At 40.4% G+C, this 18110-nt stretch overlaps 1 protein-coding gene across 3 annotated transcripts in view; it reads right to left on the reverse strand.

The window, feature by feature from the left end:
- Positions 1-4062: 4062 nt before the first annotated feature.
- The window catches only part of LOC133859539 (probable bifunctional methylthioribulose-1-phosphate dehydratase/enolase-phosphatase E1 2), a 28828-nt gene continuing 14780 nt past the window's right edge, over positions 4063-18110 (reverse strand). The window contains exons 6-14 of one of the 3 annotated variants that reach the window (XM_062294964.1): positions 16746-16865; positions 16432-16503; positions 6779-7018; positions 6549-6704; positions 5881-6030; positions 5701-5802; positions 4883-4992; positions 4669-4787; positions 4063-4206 (exon numbers count right to left, since the gene is read on the reverse strand). In XM_062294964.1, the coding sequence (XP_062150948.1) occupies positions 4115-4206; positions 4669-4787; positions 4883-4992; positions 5701-5802; positions 5881-6030; positions 6549-6704; positions 6779-7018; positions 16432-16503; positions 16746-16865 (1161 nt within the window). In that variant the 3' untranslated portion in view covers positions 4063-4114. Of the gene's footprint in view, positions 4207-4668; positions 4788-4882; positions 4993-5700; positions 5803-5880; positions 6031-6548; positions 6705-6778; positions 7019-16413; positions 16504-16745; positions 16866-18110 lie in introns of all 3 variants that reach the window. The other 2 variants (XM_062294965.1, XM_062294963.1) reach the window with 2 other exon arrangements.

The following is an 18110-nucleotide window of genomic DNA, read 5'->3' on the forward strand; positions in this document are numbered from 1 at the left end:
CCACATCGTCTGGACATCTTGCAGAAACTTCCCAAATAGTGTCAACTAAAATCCAACTCCATGTAGAACTTGAAGTAGCTTGACCTAGTGTCCGGACGGTGTTGCTCTAACATCTGGATGTTTTCAACACTGAAGCTTCTAGACACTGCAGGGCGTCTGGACGCCTTCAAAAGCCCGTCCGAATGGTTGCACAGGAACCGGTTGATCTGACTGGAAATTGCATGGAATCTACATGGACATCCTCTAGAAACTTGTGACCAGTCACATGGCTTGGAACGAACACTGTCCATATAACTTGAAGACTCTGAACAAAACCGATAAACCTGTTTAAAATGCAACCGTTACATAAAGTGTTTTTGTCAACCAGAATGTTGTTAACATAAATTACTAACAAATAGTAAGCCCATGGTGGTTATCCCACACGTATAGGTGTACTATGTCATATGATACAATTTAATGTTCATCGGCTTTTACGTGCATGCATTTTAAAAACTCATCATTTTCATTATCTTATTATTCGTTAATCATTTTCACAAAATAAAGTCGACATTATTCTAAAATGTATTTCACGTGAGTTGTAAATATGTAGGTTGGATACAAAAAAGAATCATGCTATAAGGAATAGTAATAACAAGTATCCGTGTGAGTTTTACTCACTTGAGTCATAAGTTTTGGACATAACGGGTCAAACATTTGTCCACGACATCGAATGTTCATTCAGTAGAGGGTTGAACGTTCTGTTCTAGACATAAACCCATACTAAACCAAAATGGGTTGAACGTTCGGTTCTAGACATAAACCCATACTAAACCAAAATTTCATTTTAACCCTCATTTCGACACGACCTAAGGTCCTTATATAATCTCTAACATGGTCCTAAACCATAATAATAACACTCTCATGCAACACATGGTATGTCCAATATCTTTAAGTCATTAATCCAACACTAATCTTGCATTAAAACCAAAAACCAACTAAAGATTGAAAACCATAATCTTAGGCAGGAAAAACTAACTAAACAATAGGTTAGAAGCAAGATAACAACCTAATAAAAACAAGCTAGGCTAGGAAAGTTACCTCATTTGAAGAACAAGGACCAAAAGAGCTTTTTGTCTCTCTACAAATCACTCTTTCACTCTTACTAGCATTTTAAACCTAGAGCAAACCGAAAATGGTTTCTTAGTGGTTAGGTGGACGATCCATACTAACCAAAGATGGTTATTCTTATTTCATAATAAAATAATTTTCTTGATAACATCGTTGGGTGCTTCACAAACACACACGAGTCATATCATTCATGTATGTGAAATTCTCATGTTAAATGGATTTTACTATTCTTATGAGGTTAGCGATGAAATCAATCCCCTATATTTCCTCCAACTTATTTTACTTCTACTTTTACGTTTTGATTTTGTTTCAATTGCAAATCAAAAATCAAACATCTTTTCTAAATTACTTTACACTTAATCTTAGTAACTTAACAACCAAACCCACAGTCCTTAATGTTATACACTCTCTTATAGACCTACCCTACAAAGATTAGTTCTATTGCGAGTGGTGATTTTATTATTGATACACTCAAGAGCACATCAATTTTTGGTGCCGTTTTCAGGGACTATTATGGTTACGTCGTTAAGTTTTTTGGATTATATCTAATTTGATTTGTAGTTTAGGACAATGTATATATTGATTTTTAAGTTTTTGTTCTAATTTTTCTATTTCAGGTTCAACACTGTTTGAGAGGGCTCGAGCACAATTCCAATTGGGCTCAAGTGCATCACTGCTGCACAGAAAGGCTCCAGTACATCTTCATTGGGCTCGAGTGCACCTTCCCAAAACAATAGTACTAAAGCTATTGCACTGCACAAAATAGTAGTACATCTAAACTTTTTCATGTTAATTTTTTTCTTTTTAACTTCCTGTTTTCTTTTCTGTTTTTCAATGAATGTTAGGTCACCGATCGCTTTCATTACGTACTGTATCTTGCGACTCAAACATTGAACGTACTCTAAGACAACTTCGAGCCAAAAGAGATTCTTATTTGCTAATTGAACATAGCACTGAGATCATGGCTGAGGAAGAAGAACAACCGATGTTGCTGAGGGATCACTATATTTCATCCACTTATACTTCTCTGTCATGCCTTCAGTTGTCGCAAGTCGCGGGAGCACAATATGGGATTAATTCCAGCATTATTCAAATACTTCCATCTTTCTATGGGCTTACTAATGAAGACCCTTACAAGCACCTCGACGAGTCACTTGAAATCTACTATACCATTAAGATGTAGGGTTTTTCAAATGCTGCTTTAAGGATTCTTTACTCAAGAAGTATTTTCCTATTAGAAGGACCAATCAAATCCGATGAGCTATCACAAGTTTCTCCGAAAATGAGGGGGAATTATTTTATGAGACATGGGAACAGATGAAGGATCTTCTCAGAGAGTTCTCACACCACGTTGTCCCCAAGTGGCAGCTTGTGCAATGTTTCTATGATGAGTTGACTGAGCCTTACAGACAGATGGTAGATGCCTCATGTGGAGGCACATTTATGCTGAAAAGCGAAAATGAAGCATGGACTCTCTTTGAGAACCTTGGTGAGAACTCGATACAACATGCTTCATCTAGTCGTAGGACGCTTGGTACTAAAGTTCCCAAGGCCAAAGGTATGTGTGCAGTGAGTAATCTTTTAGATATGATTGCCAAGGTGGACACATTATTTAGAAAGCTCGACCAACTTATGGCAGTTGGCTTTGCTCCTACCTCAGCACCTCACACTCACAGTCAGCATGAGGCTTGTTCATTTTGTGCTAATCCTTCGCACCATGCAAACGATTGTCCTGCAGTTGGTCAATTATCTGACAATTTTCATGAGCAGGTAAATGCAACTTTCACTAGAGTAGGTAATGATCTGTACTCCAATTATTATAACTCGGGCGGGAGGAACCATCCGCTATGGGAAATTCAGCACCATCTTAAGGATTGCACAATCAGGCACGTCACCAGTCCACCAACCAAGCCTTCAATCCATCCTCCAACGACTGACCCCCCAGCGCAATAGCATTTAGCTCCATATCCTCCTAAGAACTCGGCTTTTGAGGATAAAGTGTTGGCTGCTCTCAGCAAACTTGAGGCAAACACTCATTTGCTGAATTCCCACTCTTAATCTATAGCCAAGCTAGAATTCCAAGTCAAGCAGCTAGGTAATGCACTCAATCAGAAAGAGGAAGGGAAGCTTGTGAGTCAACCAGAAGCCAGTCTTAAAGGACACTACATGATTGATGAGAATGCTTCAAGTAGTTCTCATCATGAGCAGGTCTAGGCCATCACCACACTTAGGAATGGGAGGATAGTTGACAACGAGAAGAAGGATAGGAATGGAGGCTCTCAAATGAAGGATAGGAGAGAATCCTCCAGAATCTACCGAATTAATTTGGAGAAGTTGGGTCGAGTGGAGGACCATTTGTGTAGGGTAGTTGGGTACAATCTAGGCCTTGCAGTGCCCTGTGTAGGTACCATTGGCTTGGCTGGCAAACTAGATAACACCAATTTGTTGTAGCTCAAGGACAGTTTTCTTCTTTTTCATCTAAATCGTCTCCCAGGTTATGACTGCAAACCAGAATCACTTTGCGAGTAGTTAGTGTCCAAACCAACAATAGCCATTACGGTTACATTTTTGCTCTCTATACTTCCACATAGTCTGGTCTTCACTATTTGTAATTGAAAAAAAACAATAATATTTTTAAGTCATAAAAGGATTTCTCGTTTCCAAAACGATAAAACGGTAAATTTCAATACAGAAATTTCCTCTAAACTAGGTTGAAGAAATTTCTTCCAACCCAAAGCATGTGTTTCTCATATGCTAAGGGGCACATGATAATTTTACAAATTCAGATGCTAATGGACACAGGATAGTTTTACAACAAACTGGTTAACAAGATCCTCCAACCCAATCTTTAGGAAATTTCTGTCCCTTTTTTCCCAACCTTTCACTTTTGATGTGAGAGAGAGAGAGAGAGAGAGAGAGAGAGAGAGAGAGAGAAAGAGAGCCAATACATGTGCATTAATCAAAATTGAGCACTATTTTATAAAATTAAAGAATAACATATTGGGTATTAGATTTCCAACAAAGATTGAATTGTTCTGAACCCATGATTGGCTGGCAGAGGTCCATTTCCTGGGCGGACGGATATTACCACTTCCAAACCTGAAACATTGATCAACACAGATATTGTTTAGTGATTCTTAGTGAAGAGTGCTTTCTCAGAGTCAAAAGTAGCAGAAAAAGTCTGAAGGGATCGACTTTCTTTTTAGGTTCCAAGAGCTCAGAAAAGTTGTGTTAAAATGAGAATTCCATAATTTATAGGGATAGGAATTTGCAGCAATTACCTATTCAAATTATTAGCAATTTGGGCAATAATGTGAAACCTCATATATGAGACCCACATATCCAAATAAATTTTAGGCTACCCGACCACCTACCTGAGCAAGTAGGTCTCATATGGGATCTTTCACATTACCTGCCTGAATACGTTACCTTACCATATTGCTAGCAATTCGGATAGGTAATTGTTGTAGAATCCAATCCTAATTTATAGGTGGGCCGTGGTACATAGAGGCTAGAGCACAAATGTGAAAGTAATTTTTAAAACCTCAAGCAACACATTACCTGCAGCCTTCGCAGCTACAGCTTCTAGGAAGACATCCGTCACAAATAACATGTCTCCAGGCCTATCTACTCCCACTGTTTGCAAAATCTCAAGGTAACTGCATGCCTCTTTTTTGCTTCTGTAAATTAAGATTATGAAATGAATTTTTACTCAAATCAACTGTACTAGAGACATCAATATCTGAAATCAGGGAGATGTATAAAGAAAACATACCCCACTGTGGTATCAAAGAATCCGCACAAATACTTTTTCAAGTCACCATAGTTAGAATTGGAAAATAGAAGCTGCTGAGACTCCCTGCTACCACTAGAATATATGTACACCTTAAACAAGAGAGACAAACAATAATTAGCCCCCCAAATTTTTTAATGATGGATGGTATAATTAGAAGCTAAACCTTTGAACACTAAAAAAAATAAACTTTTTAGAGTTGAATTATAAGTTTTTCTAATCAACCGAAGTAACTTAGTGAATGTTGCTCAAATTGTATTCAAGGAAACCCCAACAAGGACATCATTAGTAATCAGCATTTTCTCAAGCACCAGATCCAGCTTCACGTATCTGATTGTAGTACCAACTTGATGCTGAAGAATAGTAAAGTGGTAAGGTAAAAATGAAGTTGAAGCAGTGACAAAAGCATATATGCATTTGTGTGTGTGTAGCTACATGGATGCTTGTTTCATTAATAAACAAACATTGACATCATAGATCACTTCAAAACCAAGTACCGTTCCTTGAATCTGAATGAGTAAATTAATGGAGACATGTATTTATACTCATGAGACGAGTCAAAACAGTCATACAACACACACACACACACAAAAAGATGGTATTCTTACGATGCTGGATTTAGTATGATGCATTAACTTATTGAAAAATTGCAGGAACCATTGTATTAGAAGAGAGAAGGTAATCACTGTAAAAGTAACATCTATGGGTGGAGCGGAAGCTCAGAAGTTTCAAGAAACACTCCATCACTAAGAATGAAACTTGCCAAGAGCCCAAGAGATGCAAGTAGAAGAAACATATACTTTTATGCCCGAAGAATGCCACCTCTCAAGAGCTTCTGCTACATCATCAAATACAACACCAACCAACTCATTGCTTTGAAATCCGGTTCTCCAAATATGACCCTGGACATGTATAAGCATACTGAGAACAAGATCTAGTTTCAAAAGAGGCCCATATGATTACACCTAGGGTTAACTTACCTGAAGTTGTTTCAGGGCAGTTACTTTCCTATCAGCCCTAATCATTGCTTCCACATTAGCAACTAGAGATGCAATCACCAACTCTTTCCCAACATAATCTGGGGGGATAGGCACAGCATCAGTAACACCATGTTCCAAATCATTTTGAATCTGCCAAAAAGAAAGGAAATTTGTTGAACCCGAACCCATTCACAATAGCTGATCTCATATTGGCTAAACAATTTTTTGGCCAGCATTTAAAAAACAAATGTGTGACAATGTTTCACCAGTGACCCCGAGCACTCCCTCCCCACTCCCAAAAACTCTCAATGATAGACACAACATACAAGAGAATGATTTAAGTGCAATTCTGAAATGCCAAGTATAAGGAATTAGGTAGACATGCAACTCTATCAATTGAGATTACTTATTATTATTATTATTATTATTTAATTCAATATTATGTCATTGAATCAACCAACCCATACAAGAGCACCACCAAAAATTTCCATTTGTATAGAGGAAAGACAAGGTGGAGTAGCACAAAATGTATATTGTAGGCATTTGCCTATAGATGCATCTAACTTCGCACAGATGGTGGGAAACCTATAAAATAAGATGTCCACCAAATTACAAAAGAAAAGGTGCTACAAAGTTGAAGGTATTGAAAGAGAGCAGAAGAATCTTACTTGAGGACGCAGCAAATTGATATCATTTTGAGTTTCTTCGCTGTCATATGTCGCAGCTAAGTGCTTTCCCACATTATCATGGGCATACGGGAAAAGAACATCAGTAACAAATGCTACAGGAGTTGTTGTCCCTTCAATGTCAAGAAGCACACAGTGCTGCACAATAAACAGCACGAGATTACATTGAAAAATATATGCAATATCAAGATAGAAAGAAAACAATCCCCCACCTCAAAGAGAACAACCCTAATATTCCTTCTTGGACAGAGAGAACACCCCAAACTTACTTGGGAAGGTTCAATCGTGTAATCCAAACTCAAAGGCCCTGTCTTCAGAGCCCTCCTGAAATTCCCACTACATCCCCAAACTCCATTGACATTGTGAATGGGACCATGACTCGGAGTAGACCAGTCCAACCCCAGCTGATGAAGCTTGATAGCAGCATCAAAGAGATAATGATAACATTCAGCCTGGTATAGCAACTTATAAGTTATGGGGAAAAGAACACAAGGAATATCGATCTTGTACAGACAAGACCATCCAATAATTTGGAACTCAGTTGCGATAATTTAGAACTCAGTTGTACGCAAGACAGTTACAAAGACATTCTCAATTCAAATATATTCTACAAAAGCGCATTGTAAAAGGACAACATTTAGGCAAACTTTTTTAATTTATCAGTCTATTTTGCGAACAATTAAATCACATTTAAAACAGTATAAAAATTTAGAAGTGCAAATAGCGAGACGTAAAACACACACCTGAATATTTTTTTTTTTTTTTTTTATAAGTAATAATCAATCTTATTAAAAGCGTAAGGCACCTCTAAGTACATCAGAAGTATACAAAAGGAATCACCTAAATATAAAGAAAAAAACGAACAAGAAAATTGACATAACTAAGCAACAATGAGACACAAAAGCCACTGTCTAAAGATACAAAATATGAAAGAACGAAGCTAAAATATCCTCCAAGGACCTCTTCAAGTCCTCGAAACACCAATATTTATTTCCTTCCATAAACACCAAAAAAGGCAAATCTGTACCATCTTCCAAATCGCAGCACTCATCGGCCTTCCAAACGTCCACCAAGCAAACAGGTCAATAACTCTCCTAGGCATAACCCAAGACATACCAAAGTGAGTGAAGGGAGCACCCTACAAAGTGGAAGCCACATCACAGTGAAGAAGAAGGCGATCCGCTGATTCCCCATTTCTCTTGCACAAGCAGCATCTATCCACCATAATAACATGTCTCTTCCTGAGATTATCTTATGTAAGAATCTTGCGTAGGGCCACCAACCACGCAAAAAAAGCTGCCCTCAAAGGAGCCTAAATCCGCCACACACTCTTCCAAAGGAATCGACTACCTTCAAAGCAAGCCAAGGAGTTAAAGGACTTGACCTTGAACAAACCTCTTTTGGAAGAGACCCACCAAAGCCTATCTTCACTACCTCTCACAATGGCTGAGTGCAACACCTGAAAAAAGGAAACAAAGACATCCACTTCTCAATCATGCGCCTCTCTAGAAAAGCTCACATTCCACTGAATGCAACCGCCCAAAAGCTCCAAATTCTCCACAACAAAGGCATCCTTAGCACGAGCAATACCAAATAAAATAGGAAAAGCTTCGTATCCCCGCACCACAAATCATGCCAAAATTTGGTCACAACCCCATCCCCCACCTCAAATCTAGAGAAGCCTGAGAATGTCTCCCACCCTTTCCTAATGTTCTTCCATAACCCCTGTGACGTCCCACATCGCCTGGGAATGAGGATGTGCTTATATGTATAAATGCACCCTATATGACACAACGCGTTTTAAAGCCGTGATGGCAATGAACCTATCAGAACTCCGCAGTTAAGCGAGCCGCTGCGAGAGCAATCCCAGGATGGGTGACCTCCTGGGAAGTCTGATATGGGGAGCCAAAAGCGGACAATATTGTGTCATTGGGGGTGGATCGTTACAACCCCTACCCCAAAGGCACCTACAGGCTTAAAGAAGCACCACCCACCCCATAAACTGGTAAACTTAGAATCCACCGCAACTCTCCACCAAGCTTCTCTCTCAATCCCATAACGCCACAACCATTTACCTAACAGAGCGCAATTGAAAATCAACAAATTCTTGATACCCAGCCCTCCCTCTGAAATTGGGGTACAAACCTTAGACCAACTCACCAAGTGATATTTGAACTCGCCACCAAGCCCAACCCATAAAAAATCCTGTTGGAGCTTCTCAATGCCAACAGCAACACTTGCTAAGAGAGGGAAAGGAGACAAATAATACGTGGTATATTGGCAAGGGTACTCTTGATAAGGGTGACTCTACCACCCTTGGAAAGGTATAACCTTTTTCAGCTGGCCAACCGGTGTTCTATCTTCTTGATAACACGGTCCCATATATGAATAAACTTATAGGAAGCCCCCAACGGAAGACCTAGATACTTCACCAGCAGAGTAGCAACCCCACACCCTAAGATTCTGGTTAAACATCCCACTTGATCTGCAGTCCCCACAGGAATTAAATCTGTCTTATCCAAATTAACCTTCAAGCCCGAAGCAGCTTCAAACAGATGGAAAAGACTCCGCACAAATCAAAATATCATCGGCAAACAGAAGATGAAAGAAAGTAGCATTGCCAACTTTTAAGCCTTCTAGCAGACCCCTACTGACCGCAGCAGAAATCATTCGACTCAAGGCCTCCATCACAAAAACAAACAACAAGGGTGAAAGAGGATCTCCTTATCTCAACCCACAGGAGCTACTGAAAGAACCATTAGGAGAGCCATTAACTAACACCAAAAACCACACAGAGGAAATACAATGAGCTATCCACGAGCACCATTTTCCCCCAAAGCCACTCCTCCTCAGCATATACAAAAGGAAATCTTAATTAACATGATCATATGCTTTTTCCAGATCCATTTTACAAATGACACCCAACTCCCCAGATCTTAATTTACTATCAAGCCATTCATTGGCAATAAGAATCGGATCAAAGATTTGCCTACCCTTGATAAAGGCACTTTGTGAATTAGATATGACCTCCATAACCGTCTTCAATCTATTTGCTAGAATTGTAGCAATAAATTTGTAAATGCCTCCCACAAGACTAATAGGCCGGACGTCTGAGAGCAATAGCACCTGGAATCTTTGGAATAAGCGAAATGACAAAAGCATTGAGGCTCTTTTCAAACAAACCTCCAGCATGAAAATCACTGAACACCTCCTTAATGTCCACACTTAAAACATCTTAGCATGCTTGCAAGAAAGCCATAGAAAAGCCGTCAAGACTCGATGCTTTATCACCATTCATAGCTGACACTACCTTCCTAACGTCCTCTTCCTCAAAAGCTCTCTCCAACCAACTGGCCTCAAACTCCAAAATATAATCAAAGGAAATTCCATTCACCATAGGCCTCCACCTACACTGCTCGACAAAAAGCTCTTGATAGAACTTGACAATGTGCTCGCCGATTTCAGTTTGATTAGAAGATGGAGTATTGCCAATCGATAAGGAGTCCAAAGAATTGTGCCTTCTATTTGAGTTGGCTATGGAGTGGAAGAATTTAGTGCACTTATCACCTTCCTTTAACCACAACACCCTAGATTTCTGCTTTCGACTTACCTCCTCCATAAAAGAACATATCCCTAACTCTTCGACAACCTCTGCTATCTTCAATAACTCCTCCTCACCTAAGGCCCTACTTTCTTCAATAACATCAAAAACCTGAAGATCTTCAATAAGCTTCCTCTTGTTCCTCTCTACATTGCCATACACCTCTTCATTCCATTTCTTCAAATCCAGTTTCAATGCCTTGAGCTTGTGAGCTAAAACAAACTAAGCGTACCTTGGAACGAATAAGAATCCCACCATTGTTTCCCCAGTCCCACAAAACCTTCCGCCTCAAGCCACATGTTTTCAAATTTGAAAGGCCTGCTCCCCATTAAAGCACCACAACAATGAAGAAGGATTGGAAAGTGGTCCGAGTAAAGGCGATAAAGCCTCTCTTGAGAAACCACATGAAACCGAGCTTCCCAATCTGGGAAGACAAGAAAACGATCAATCCTAGACCACAAGGGACGATCATGAGAAATCGACCAAGTGAAAGACCCACCAACAAGAGAGACCCATGAGACCTTGATCAAAAATAAAGTCAGAGAACTCCGTCATAGCAAAACCAAGACAAGCCTCGCCAAACCTTTCACTAGGAAAGCGAGTTACATTGAAATCACCACCTATGCACCACGGCAAGTTCCACCAAATGATAATGTCAGCCAACTCATCCCAAAGAAGTCTTCTATCACTGCCAGAATTTGGACTTTATACACCTGCAAAGGCCCAGAAAAAATGATCCACAATGTTCCTGAACGAGACTAGAAGGATGTAATCCCCCACACACTCATCTACCTTCACCACCCTTTTGTCCTACATGATCAGGATGCCCCTTGAGGCCCCACTGGAATCCAAACAACACCAGTCCACATGATTGCATCCCCATAAGTCGCGCACAATGTTGAGCGACAAACCATGAAACTTGGTTTCTTGAAAGCAAATAATATTCACCTTCCACTCTCTGAGCAAGTTACTAACCCTTAGACGTTTACTCCTCTTGTTCAACCCCCTCACATTCCAAGAGAGAATCCTTGGCTTCATAACACAATTGGATGACCCCTCGCCTTCCTTTTACCACGGCTCAAGCAAGAACCTCTAGCATCGTAGTTGACTAAACTCTCCAACTTCTTGACCTCCCTTTTACCCTTCGTACCACAACTCGAAAGGGCACCCATCGCTTCTTTTCGACGTTCCTCTTCAAGAAAAGTCAAGAGGGCCAACAATTGCAACTTATTACCCACATACAAGATCCCCACAATGGGATAAATCACATTCGCACACTAAATAACCCAATCAGAATACCCCCAAAAGAACCCCCGAGGTTGGGAAATAGGTATTTAGAGGACGCAGCCTACCAATACCAGCTTCTCCTACCACCTCATCCGCAACGCACAAGTCTCCCCTACTGCCTGCTTCTTGATTAAGCTGGATACCCTCCTGAAACACAACCAATTCTGAACACCCGAGAGGCATGCTGGTTGAAGCACCGCCACCAGCATCATCCCCTGCCTACAAAGTATGAACTAGCATAGGGTAGACCACCGGCAACCCCAACCCAATCATCTGAGAAACAACCGATTCCACTACTAAGTTCCCCACCAACCAGAAGTCCCATCACCAACACTCTCGGTACAAGGACCAAGGGACCATGTCACCAAATCTCTAGCCTAAACCACCGGAGGTTGCATAGCCTCGATCACCGACTGCATTTGAGACAATACTGCAAGATCGATGGTTTGAATCGCACTCACCGGCTGATTCGGCTTCAACTGGACCCTATCAGGCGAAGCAACAACCACCCTAAGCTCGCCGGAAGACCAATCGAAAGAGGACAGACCAAGAGTCCCACCGGAACGCTCCTAGGTCACTGGGCTGACCCACGTCCAACCTCACCCACGAATGGGTCGCAACCTTCAGACTCGGACAGGAAGAAAAGCTGGGCTACACTCTAGAGACATGGGCCTTACCTTTTGGGTCAGGCTTATGGCCAGGCTGATCTGTGCCCGAGCCCAACGTATGCTTCTCTTTAAAAAAACGCAACCTTAGTCTTGGGCTTAAAACCACCATTGGGCCTCAAAGTCTCTCTATAAAACGGAGCCTTGTCTTTGGGTTCAAAACCACTATTGGGTCGATAAGTCTCTTTAACAACCGGAACCTTGTAAGTGGAATTTAACTCCACGATTAGGCCGAGAGACCAAAGGATCCTTCAACAAATGCTTAGGACCCGACCCGGAATGCTGAGCTTGTTAGACATCCACAAACTTCAGCTTAGGCCCACTGCCCAGCAGCCCATCCACAGCCGACTCCAGCCTCTCTAGACAAACGTCTACTTCCTCTTTTAGCTTCAGCAACGTCTTTCTCAGATTTGTAAGCTCGAGACTTTCACCAAAATGGATGTGCGTGTCAGTAGCCTCCCATCCCTTCATAGCTAGCTTTACAGGGACATTAGGACCACAACTCGATGCGAAAGTCTTCACCGGAGCCATAGCTGCTTCCGCCGGAAAATGGAAATTCTTTGCCAGAGCATGGGTTTTTCTCTTGAATTTAAGATAAACAAATTCATTATGGTTTTTCTGTGCATCCAATAAGGACCACAAATTACTCATGCAGAAGCAAAGAAACAAATATATTATTTTTGTTAACTTTGATATCCTAAGATTCTCTGGACATTTAATTAGAACACAAAATCACTTCAGTTAACCAATCTTTTCCTATATAATCTTCATTCTGTTGGGGATAAATCTCACTCAACCCGATCCAAAGAGGAGATTCGAAAGTCAAATAAGGTCCAAACAGATAAGAATAATGATCATATCAGAAGTCTAAGAAGATATCATATTAGAAGTCTAATAAAATATCAGAGTCCAATTAGAACTCTGACATCAATTCTATATCTCGATTATAACTCTGACAGCAGTTCTAGATCGACAATGAGCAGGAATTCTAATCCACCTTTGACTCCACCTCTTTGCCTATAAATAGGCCCATACCCCAGGTATCAACAAAGACTCAGTTTTTATACATAGAGCATTATTTCTCTCACAGAAGCTAACTTAGGCATCGGAGCGGGATTGGCGCCGTCTGTGGGAAACAATTTTTCATTCCTCATAAAAGAAAAAAAGAAGATCCAGCATGGTGATGAACACACGTTCCGGAAGCCAGACCAATCGACAGCCCGTGGCCCCACAGGAACCAGTTATTCAAAATGATCCACAGCCTCCACCGCCCGGTGGAAACCAAGATCGGATAGCAGCGTTAGAAGCACAGATTGAAGACTTAAATGCAGAATTGTTACGCATGAGGCCAAGACAGCCCAATCCCGAGATGAACAGGGATGAGCGTGAGGAAGAAGATCACAACAACAACACTAATCTTCGGAGGGAGGATGACCACCAAGGAGATCTGAGCAGAGTTATTGCCGAACTAGAGAGAAGGTACACACACATGGAGATGGAAAGGAATGGCAAAAGCAAATCTGTAGTTGTAGATAAGCTCCTAAGGGGTACAGACTCACCCTTCACCAGACGAGTAGCAGATTATCGGCTACCCGAAAAGTTTAAGGTACCCCAAATTCTAAGTTATGCAGGAGACAGAGATCCCTTGGATCACCTAGAAAATTTTCGAGCTCATCTAGACCTTCACGGGACACCCGATGAAGTAGCATGTCGGGCCTTCCCTCTTACTCTTTCGGGGAATGCCCGAGACTAGTTCAGGAAGCTGCCCCCGAATTCCGTTGATCAGTTCAAGGAGTTGTCCAAAATATTCCTAACCAAATTTCTAGCTTTCCGAACAAGGAAGAAGCCTTCGGAATATTTGCTATCATTGCACCAGCAAAGCAACGAAAGTCTTAAGGAGTTCATGGCTCGGTTTAACCAAGAGAAGGTAACGGTCGAAGATCCAACCGAGGATATGGTCTTTGCTGCCATTTATCAAGGAATTTCACTCGATGAGCCTTTGATGAAGAAGTTGGTCCGGAAGCAACCGAGTACCTTGCAGGGCCTCATGAATAAGATAGAAGAATTCATCAATCAGGAAGAAACGCTGAAGTCTATGGCCAGTTCTAGGCCACCCCGAGAGACAGCCCCAGAAAGGAAAAGGAAATAATTCAGGAAAGCTAATGGGGAAGAGCAGAGGCAGGTAAAGAAGTTCAAAGATTACAATTTTACACCTCTCAATGCCCAGATATCAGAAGTCCTTATGGAGATAAAAAGAGATCCAGCGTTCCGGGAACCACAAAAGATACCAGGTAATCCTCCTTATAGGAATGCAGGCAAATATTGTGATTTTCATAAACAAGCAGGTCATTACACCGAGGGGTGCGTAACCCTAAGGTTGTTAATAGAAGAATTCGAAAAGAATGGCAAGCTAGTTCGGTTCTTGGGAGAAAAACGGAACCAGCAAGGAAATAACAGGCCTCGGAATTATCAGGACTATCAGCCCCGAGATCAGCAGCCACGGGATTACTATCCCCGAGACCGTCCTCAACTAGGCGAGAGGCATCAAGAGAATGATCCCCGAGATGACATAGAAATAAGAGAAAACCGAGGAAGCAGAAGCCCTAGGCATAGAGAGCCGAGGCAACAGCAGTATCTGCCCGTGATCCCATAAAAAGGACTCTCGGGAATTTCAGGCTTGCTTTTATTTTTTTAGCATTTATATTTGCAAAGAACTAGACTTTTATTTTTAATTCAGACTAGATAGAAAAATCCCCAGATTTTGGGAATAAGTATTTTCAGAATAAATGAATAAAGCTGACTTAAGCATTGGAGTGTTCCCGGTCTAGGGACCGAGAACCCGTTGATGTCGCTTATTTTGTAGGTAAAATCTCTCGGATCAGTCCTAGCCGAGAGTCTCGGATCAGTCCTAGCCGAGTACAAGAAGAAAACTCTAGGATCAGTCATAGCCGAGAGTCTCGAATCAGTCCTAGCCGAGTGCAAGAAGAAACTCTTGGATCAGTCCTAGACGAGAAAGAGCCTCTCGGATCAGTCCTTGCCGAGAGCAACAAGAAAGCATTCTCGGATCAATCATTGCCGAGAGAGAGAAATAAAGAGAGCCAGGGGGGTCGAATTTAACCCTCGGGTTTTGCAGGTTTTTCATGAGACATGGAGAAAACCCTAAGGAAAAACAAGAAGGTAATGGGGGGTAAGATTTAACCCTTAGGTTTTGCAGGTTAGCAGGTTTTCAGAAGGAGACAAAGCTTGGGTTTCCTTAGACATGGAATTCACATTATTCAAGCAAGCTTCGGATAAAGGAATTGGGGGTAACTGTTGGGGATAAATCACACTCAACCCGATCCAAAGAGGAGATTTGAAAGTCAAATAAGGTCCAAACAGATAAGAATAATGATCAGATAAGAATAATGATCATATCAGAAGTTTAAGAAGATATCAGATCAGAAGTCTAAGAAGATATCAGATTAGAAGTCTAATAAAAGATCAAAGTCCAATTAGAACTCTGACATCAATTCTAGATCTCAATTAGAACTCTGACAGCAGTTCTAAATCGACAAGGAGCAGGAATTCTAATCCAGCTTTGACTCCACCTCTTTGCCTATAAATAGGCCCATACCCCAGGTATCAACGAAGACTCAGTTTTTATACATAGAGCATTATTTCTCTCACAGAAGCTAACTTAGGCATCGGAGCGGAATCCCCGGAAGGGTCCCTAGATTTTGTTGTTTTGCAGGATTATTGAGAAGCGTGAAGAACATCAAAGGAACGTGCAGATTCACACCATACCGGAAACTGTACCAACAATTTTCAAATGCAGCATATACTAAAAGGCCAAAATATAAAGCCTAGAGTCATTATTGGCTGGATTATTACATTATGTACTCAGTAGTGTTGCAAGGGGTGGGAGAGGTTGAGGTAGATCCAGGGTCCAATGCCACAACTCAACTCAACTAAGCTTTAATCTCTAACAAACTGGGGTCAGCTACATAGATCCTTTTACGTTACTTGGCCATATCTAGCACCATGTATTTAGTTTTCCTCTAACAATCATTTTTTTTTTATAGGTAAGCAGATAAATTTTATAAAAAGCGTAAACCCCAAAGCATACAGGAATTATACAAAAAAAGACACCAAAAAAAAAAAAAAAAGAAGGAACAAAAACAAAACAAAAAACAAAAACAAAAACCCGCAAAACCCAGAAACAGGAGGAAACCCAAACACCCTAACAGGAACCCCACAAAACCCAAAGAACAATACATCACAGCAAGGGCCTAATTTTTCTTCCACTAAGACGGACCTGAGTTTTTGCACTAACCCATGTGTCTCCCCAAATAAACACCCCATGGTTGCGAACAAGTACGGCCGTAGTTTTGGGATAAGCTCTGATCTGTAGAACAAAAATAAAAAATAAAAATCTGTCATTCTTGACCACCACTTATGACAAATTACAGGAAGTTAATTAAACTTCTAACAGCTAGACAGGAAATTTCATAACAAATTATATTTAAAACTCCAAAGACTTCAATAAAACACAAGAAAGTACGAAGAGTTGAAAACACAAAACATGGTTAGCACAATGCTACTTATTAAAATGGCACTGGAAGGTTCAATTTATAGAAAGAAAAGTACCGCTTCAGTAAGAGACTCCAAGAGCTCCCTTTCATGGGCAGTGTTCTCAATTATAGGGACCACAAGCTCATCATGATAACCATGTCCTTGAATTCCTTTTATCATTTCCATGTGGGTGATCTGCCAAATTATGGGAAAGCTCACAAGTGCTAAACAATGATATAGCTTCGAAGTATTCAAGCAACATACTAGAAAGAAAGAGGGCAAAGAAAGCATACAAGTTTCAACTTCCCATGTGATATTTAAAAAAGAATGTCACAAGCAATTTCTCCATCAGATTTGTGTAACTGATAGCCATTAGTGCTTATCTAAAAAAAAAAATAATAATGGGTATCTATTTTAGTGTTGCATATGAAACAAATTAAACGATCCCATGGATTTATACTATGACCTTAAAATCCATTCTAATCATCTTACTCAAAAGAGCACAACATAGTAAATCTTAGAAATCAGAATAGCATTAATAAAAATTAAAATTACCATATACAAGATAACTTCTTTTTTTTTCGATAAATAATGTCATATCATTGAAAAAGCGCAGAGGGGCACAACCCTACTACACAAGAAGTATACAAGAGTTTCCCTAAAATGAGGAAACAAAAAAGCATAAATTTAAAAACTCCACAAAAATAACATGACTCAGGCGATGATGAGCCAATGTCCATAAAAATAAAGTGTTAAGCACATTTCGACGTAACTCCAACACACATGTTTCTATATCTTCAAATTGCTGAGCATTCCTCTCACGCCAAGGACCCCACATTAAACATAAAGGAACCTACCTCCAAATCATCTTAGCTTAACCACATCCCAGCGAATTGCCCTAGCTAGTCAACAAATCCAACGTCCATTACGGCATAACCCACTCCACCCCAAACAAAATAAGAAAGTAGTCCCATAGATCTCGTACAACATTGCAATGAAGTAAGAGGTGGCCAATGGATTCCCCACTCTTCTTGCAAATACAGCACCACTCAACCACCGGTATATTTAGCCTACACAGATTGTCATGTTGCAAAAAATTTCCTAAGGCTACTGACCACACAAAAAACGACACCCTCGATGGAGCCTTAACACACCAAATACTCTTCCAAAAAAATGAAGAACCCTCTTGGCTAGGTAAGACTTTATAGAAGATCGGTTTAAATCTAACAAGGTGTATGCCCGAATTTCTATCTAAAATATAGATGTCCAAAACCTATATCAATCCAACGCTTGACATCTACATTTTTTTTTATAAATAAATTTTTTAAAAAAAATTATATAGCTATAAACCTTTCAAATTTATGCATATTAGCATTCTTTTCAATACAACATGAGATTGCTTACAACACTCTTAAGATTGATTTGACCCATATATGTTAC

This window comes from Alnus glutinosa, chromosome 2, assembly GCF_958979055.1.
Source record: "Alnus glutinosa chromosome 2, dhAlnGlut1.1, whole genome shotgun sequence".
In the NCBI taxonomy this organism is placed as follows: Eukaryota; Viridiplantae; Streptophyta; class Magnoliopsida; order Fagales; family Betulaceae; genus Alnus; species Alnus glutinosa.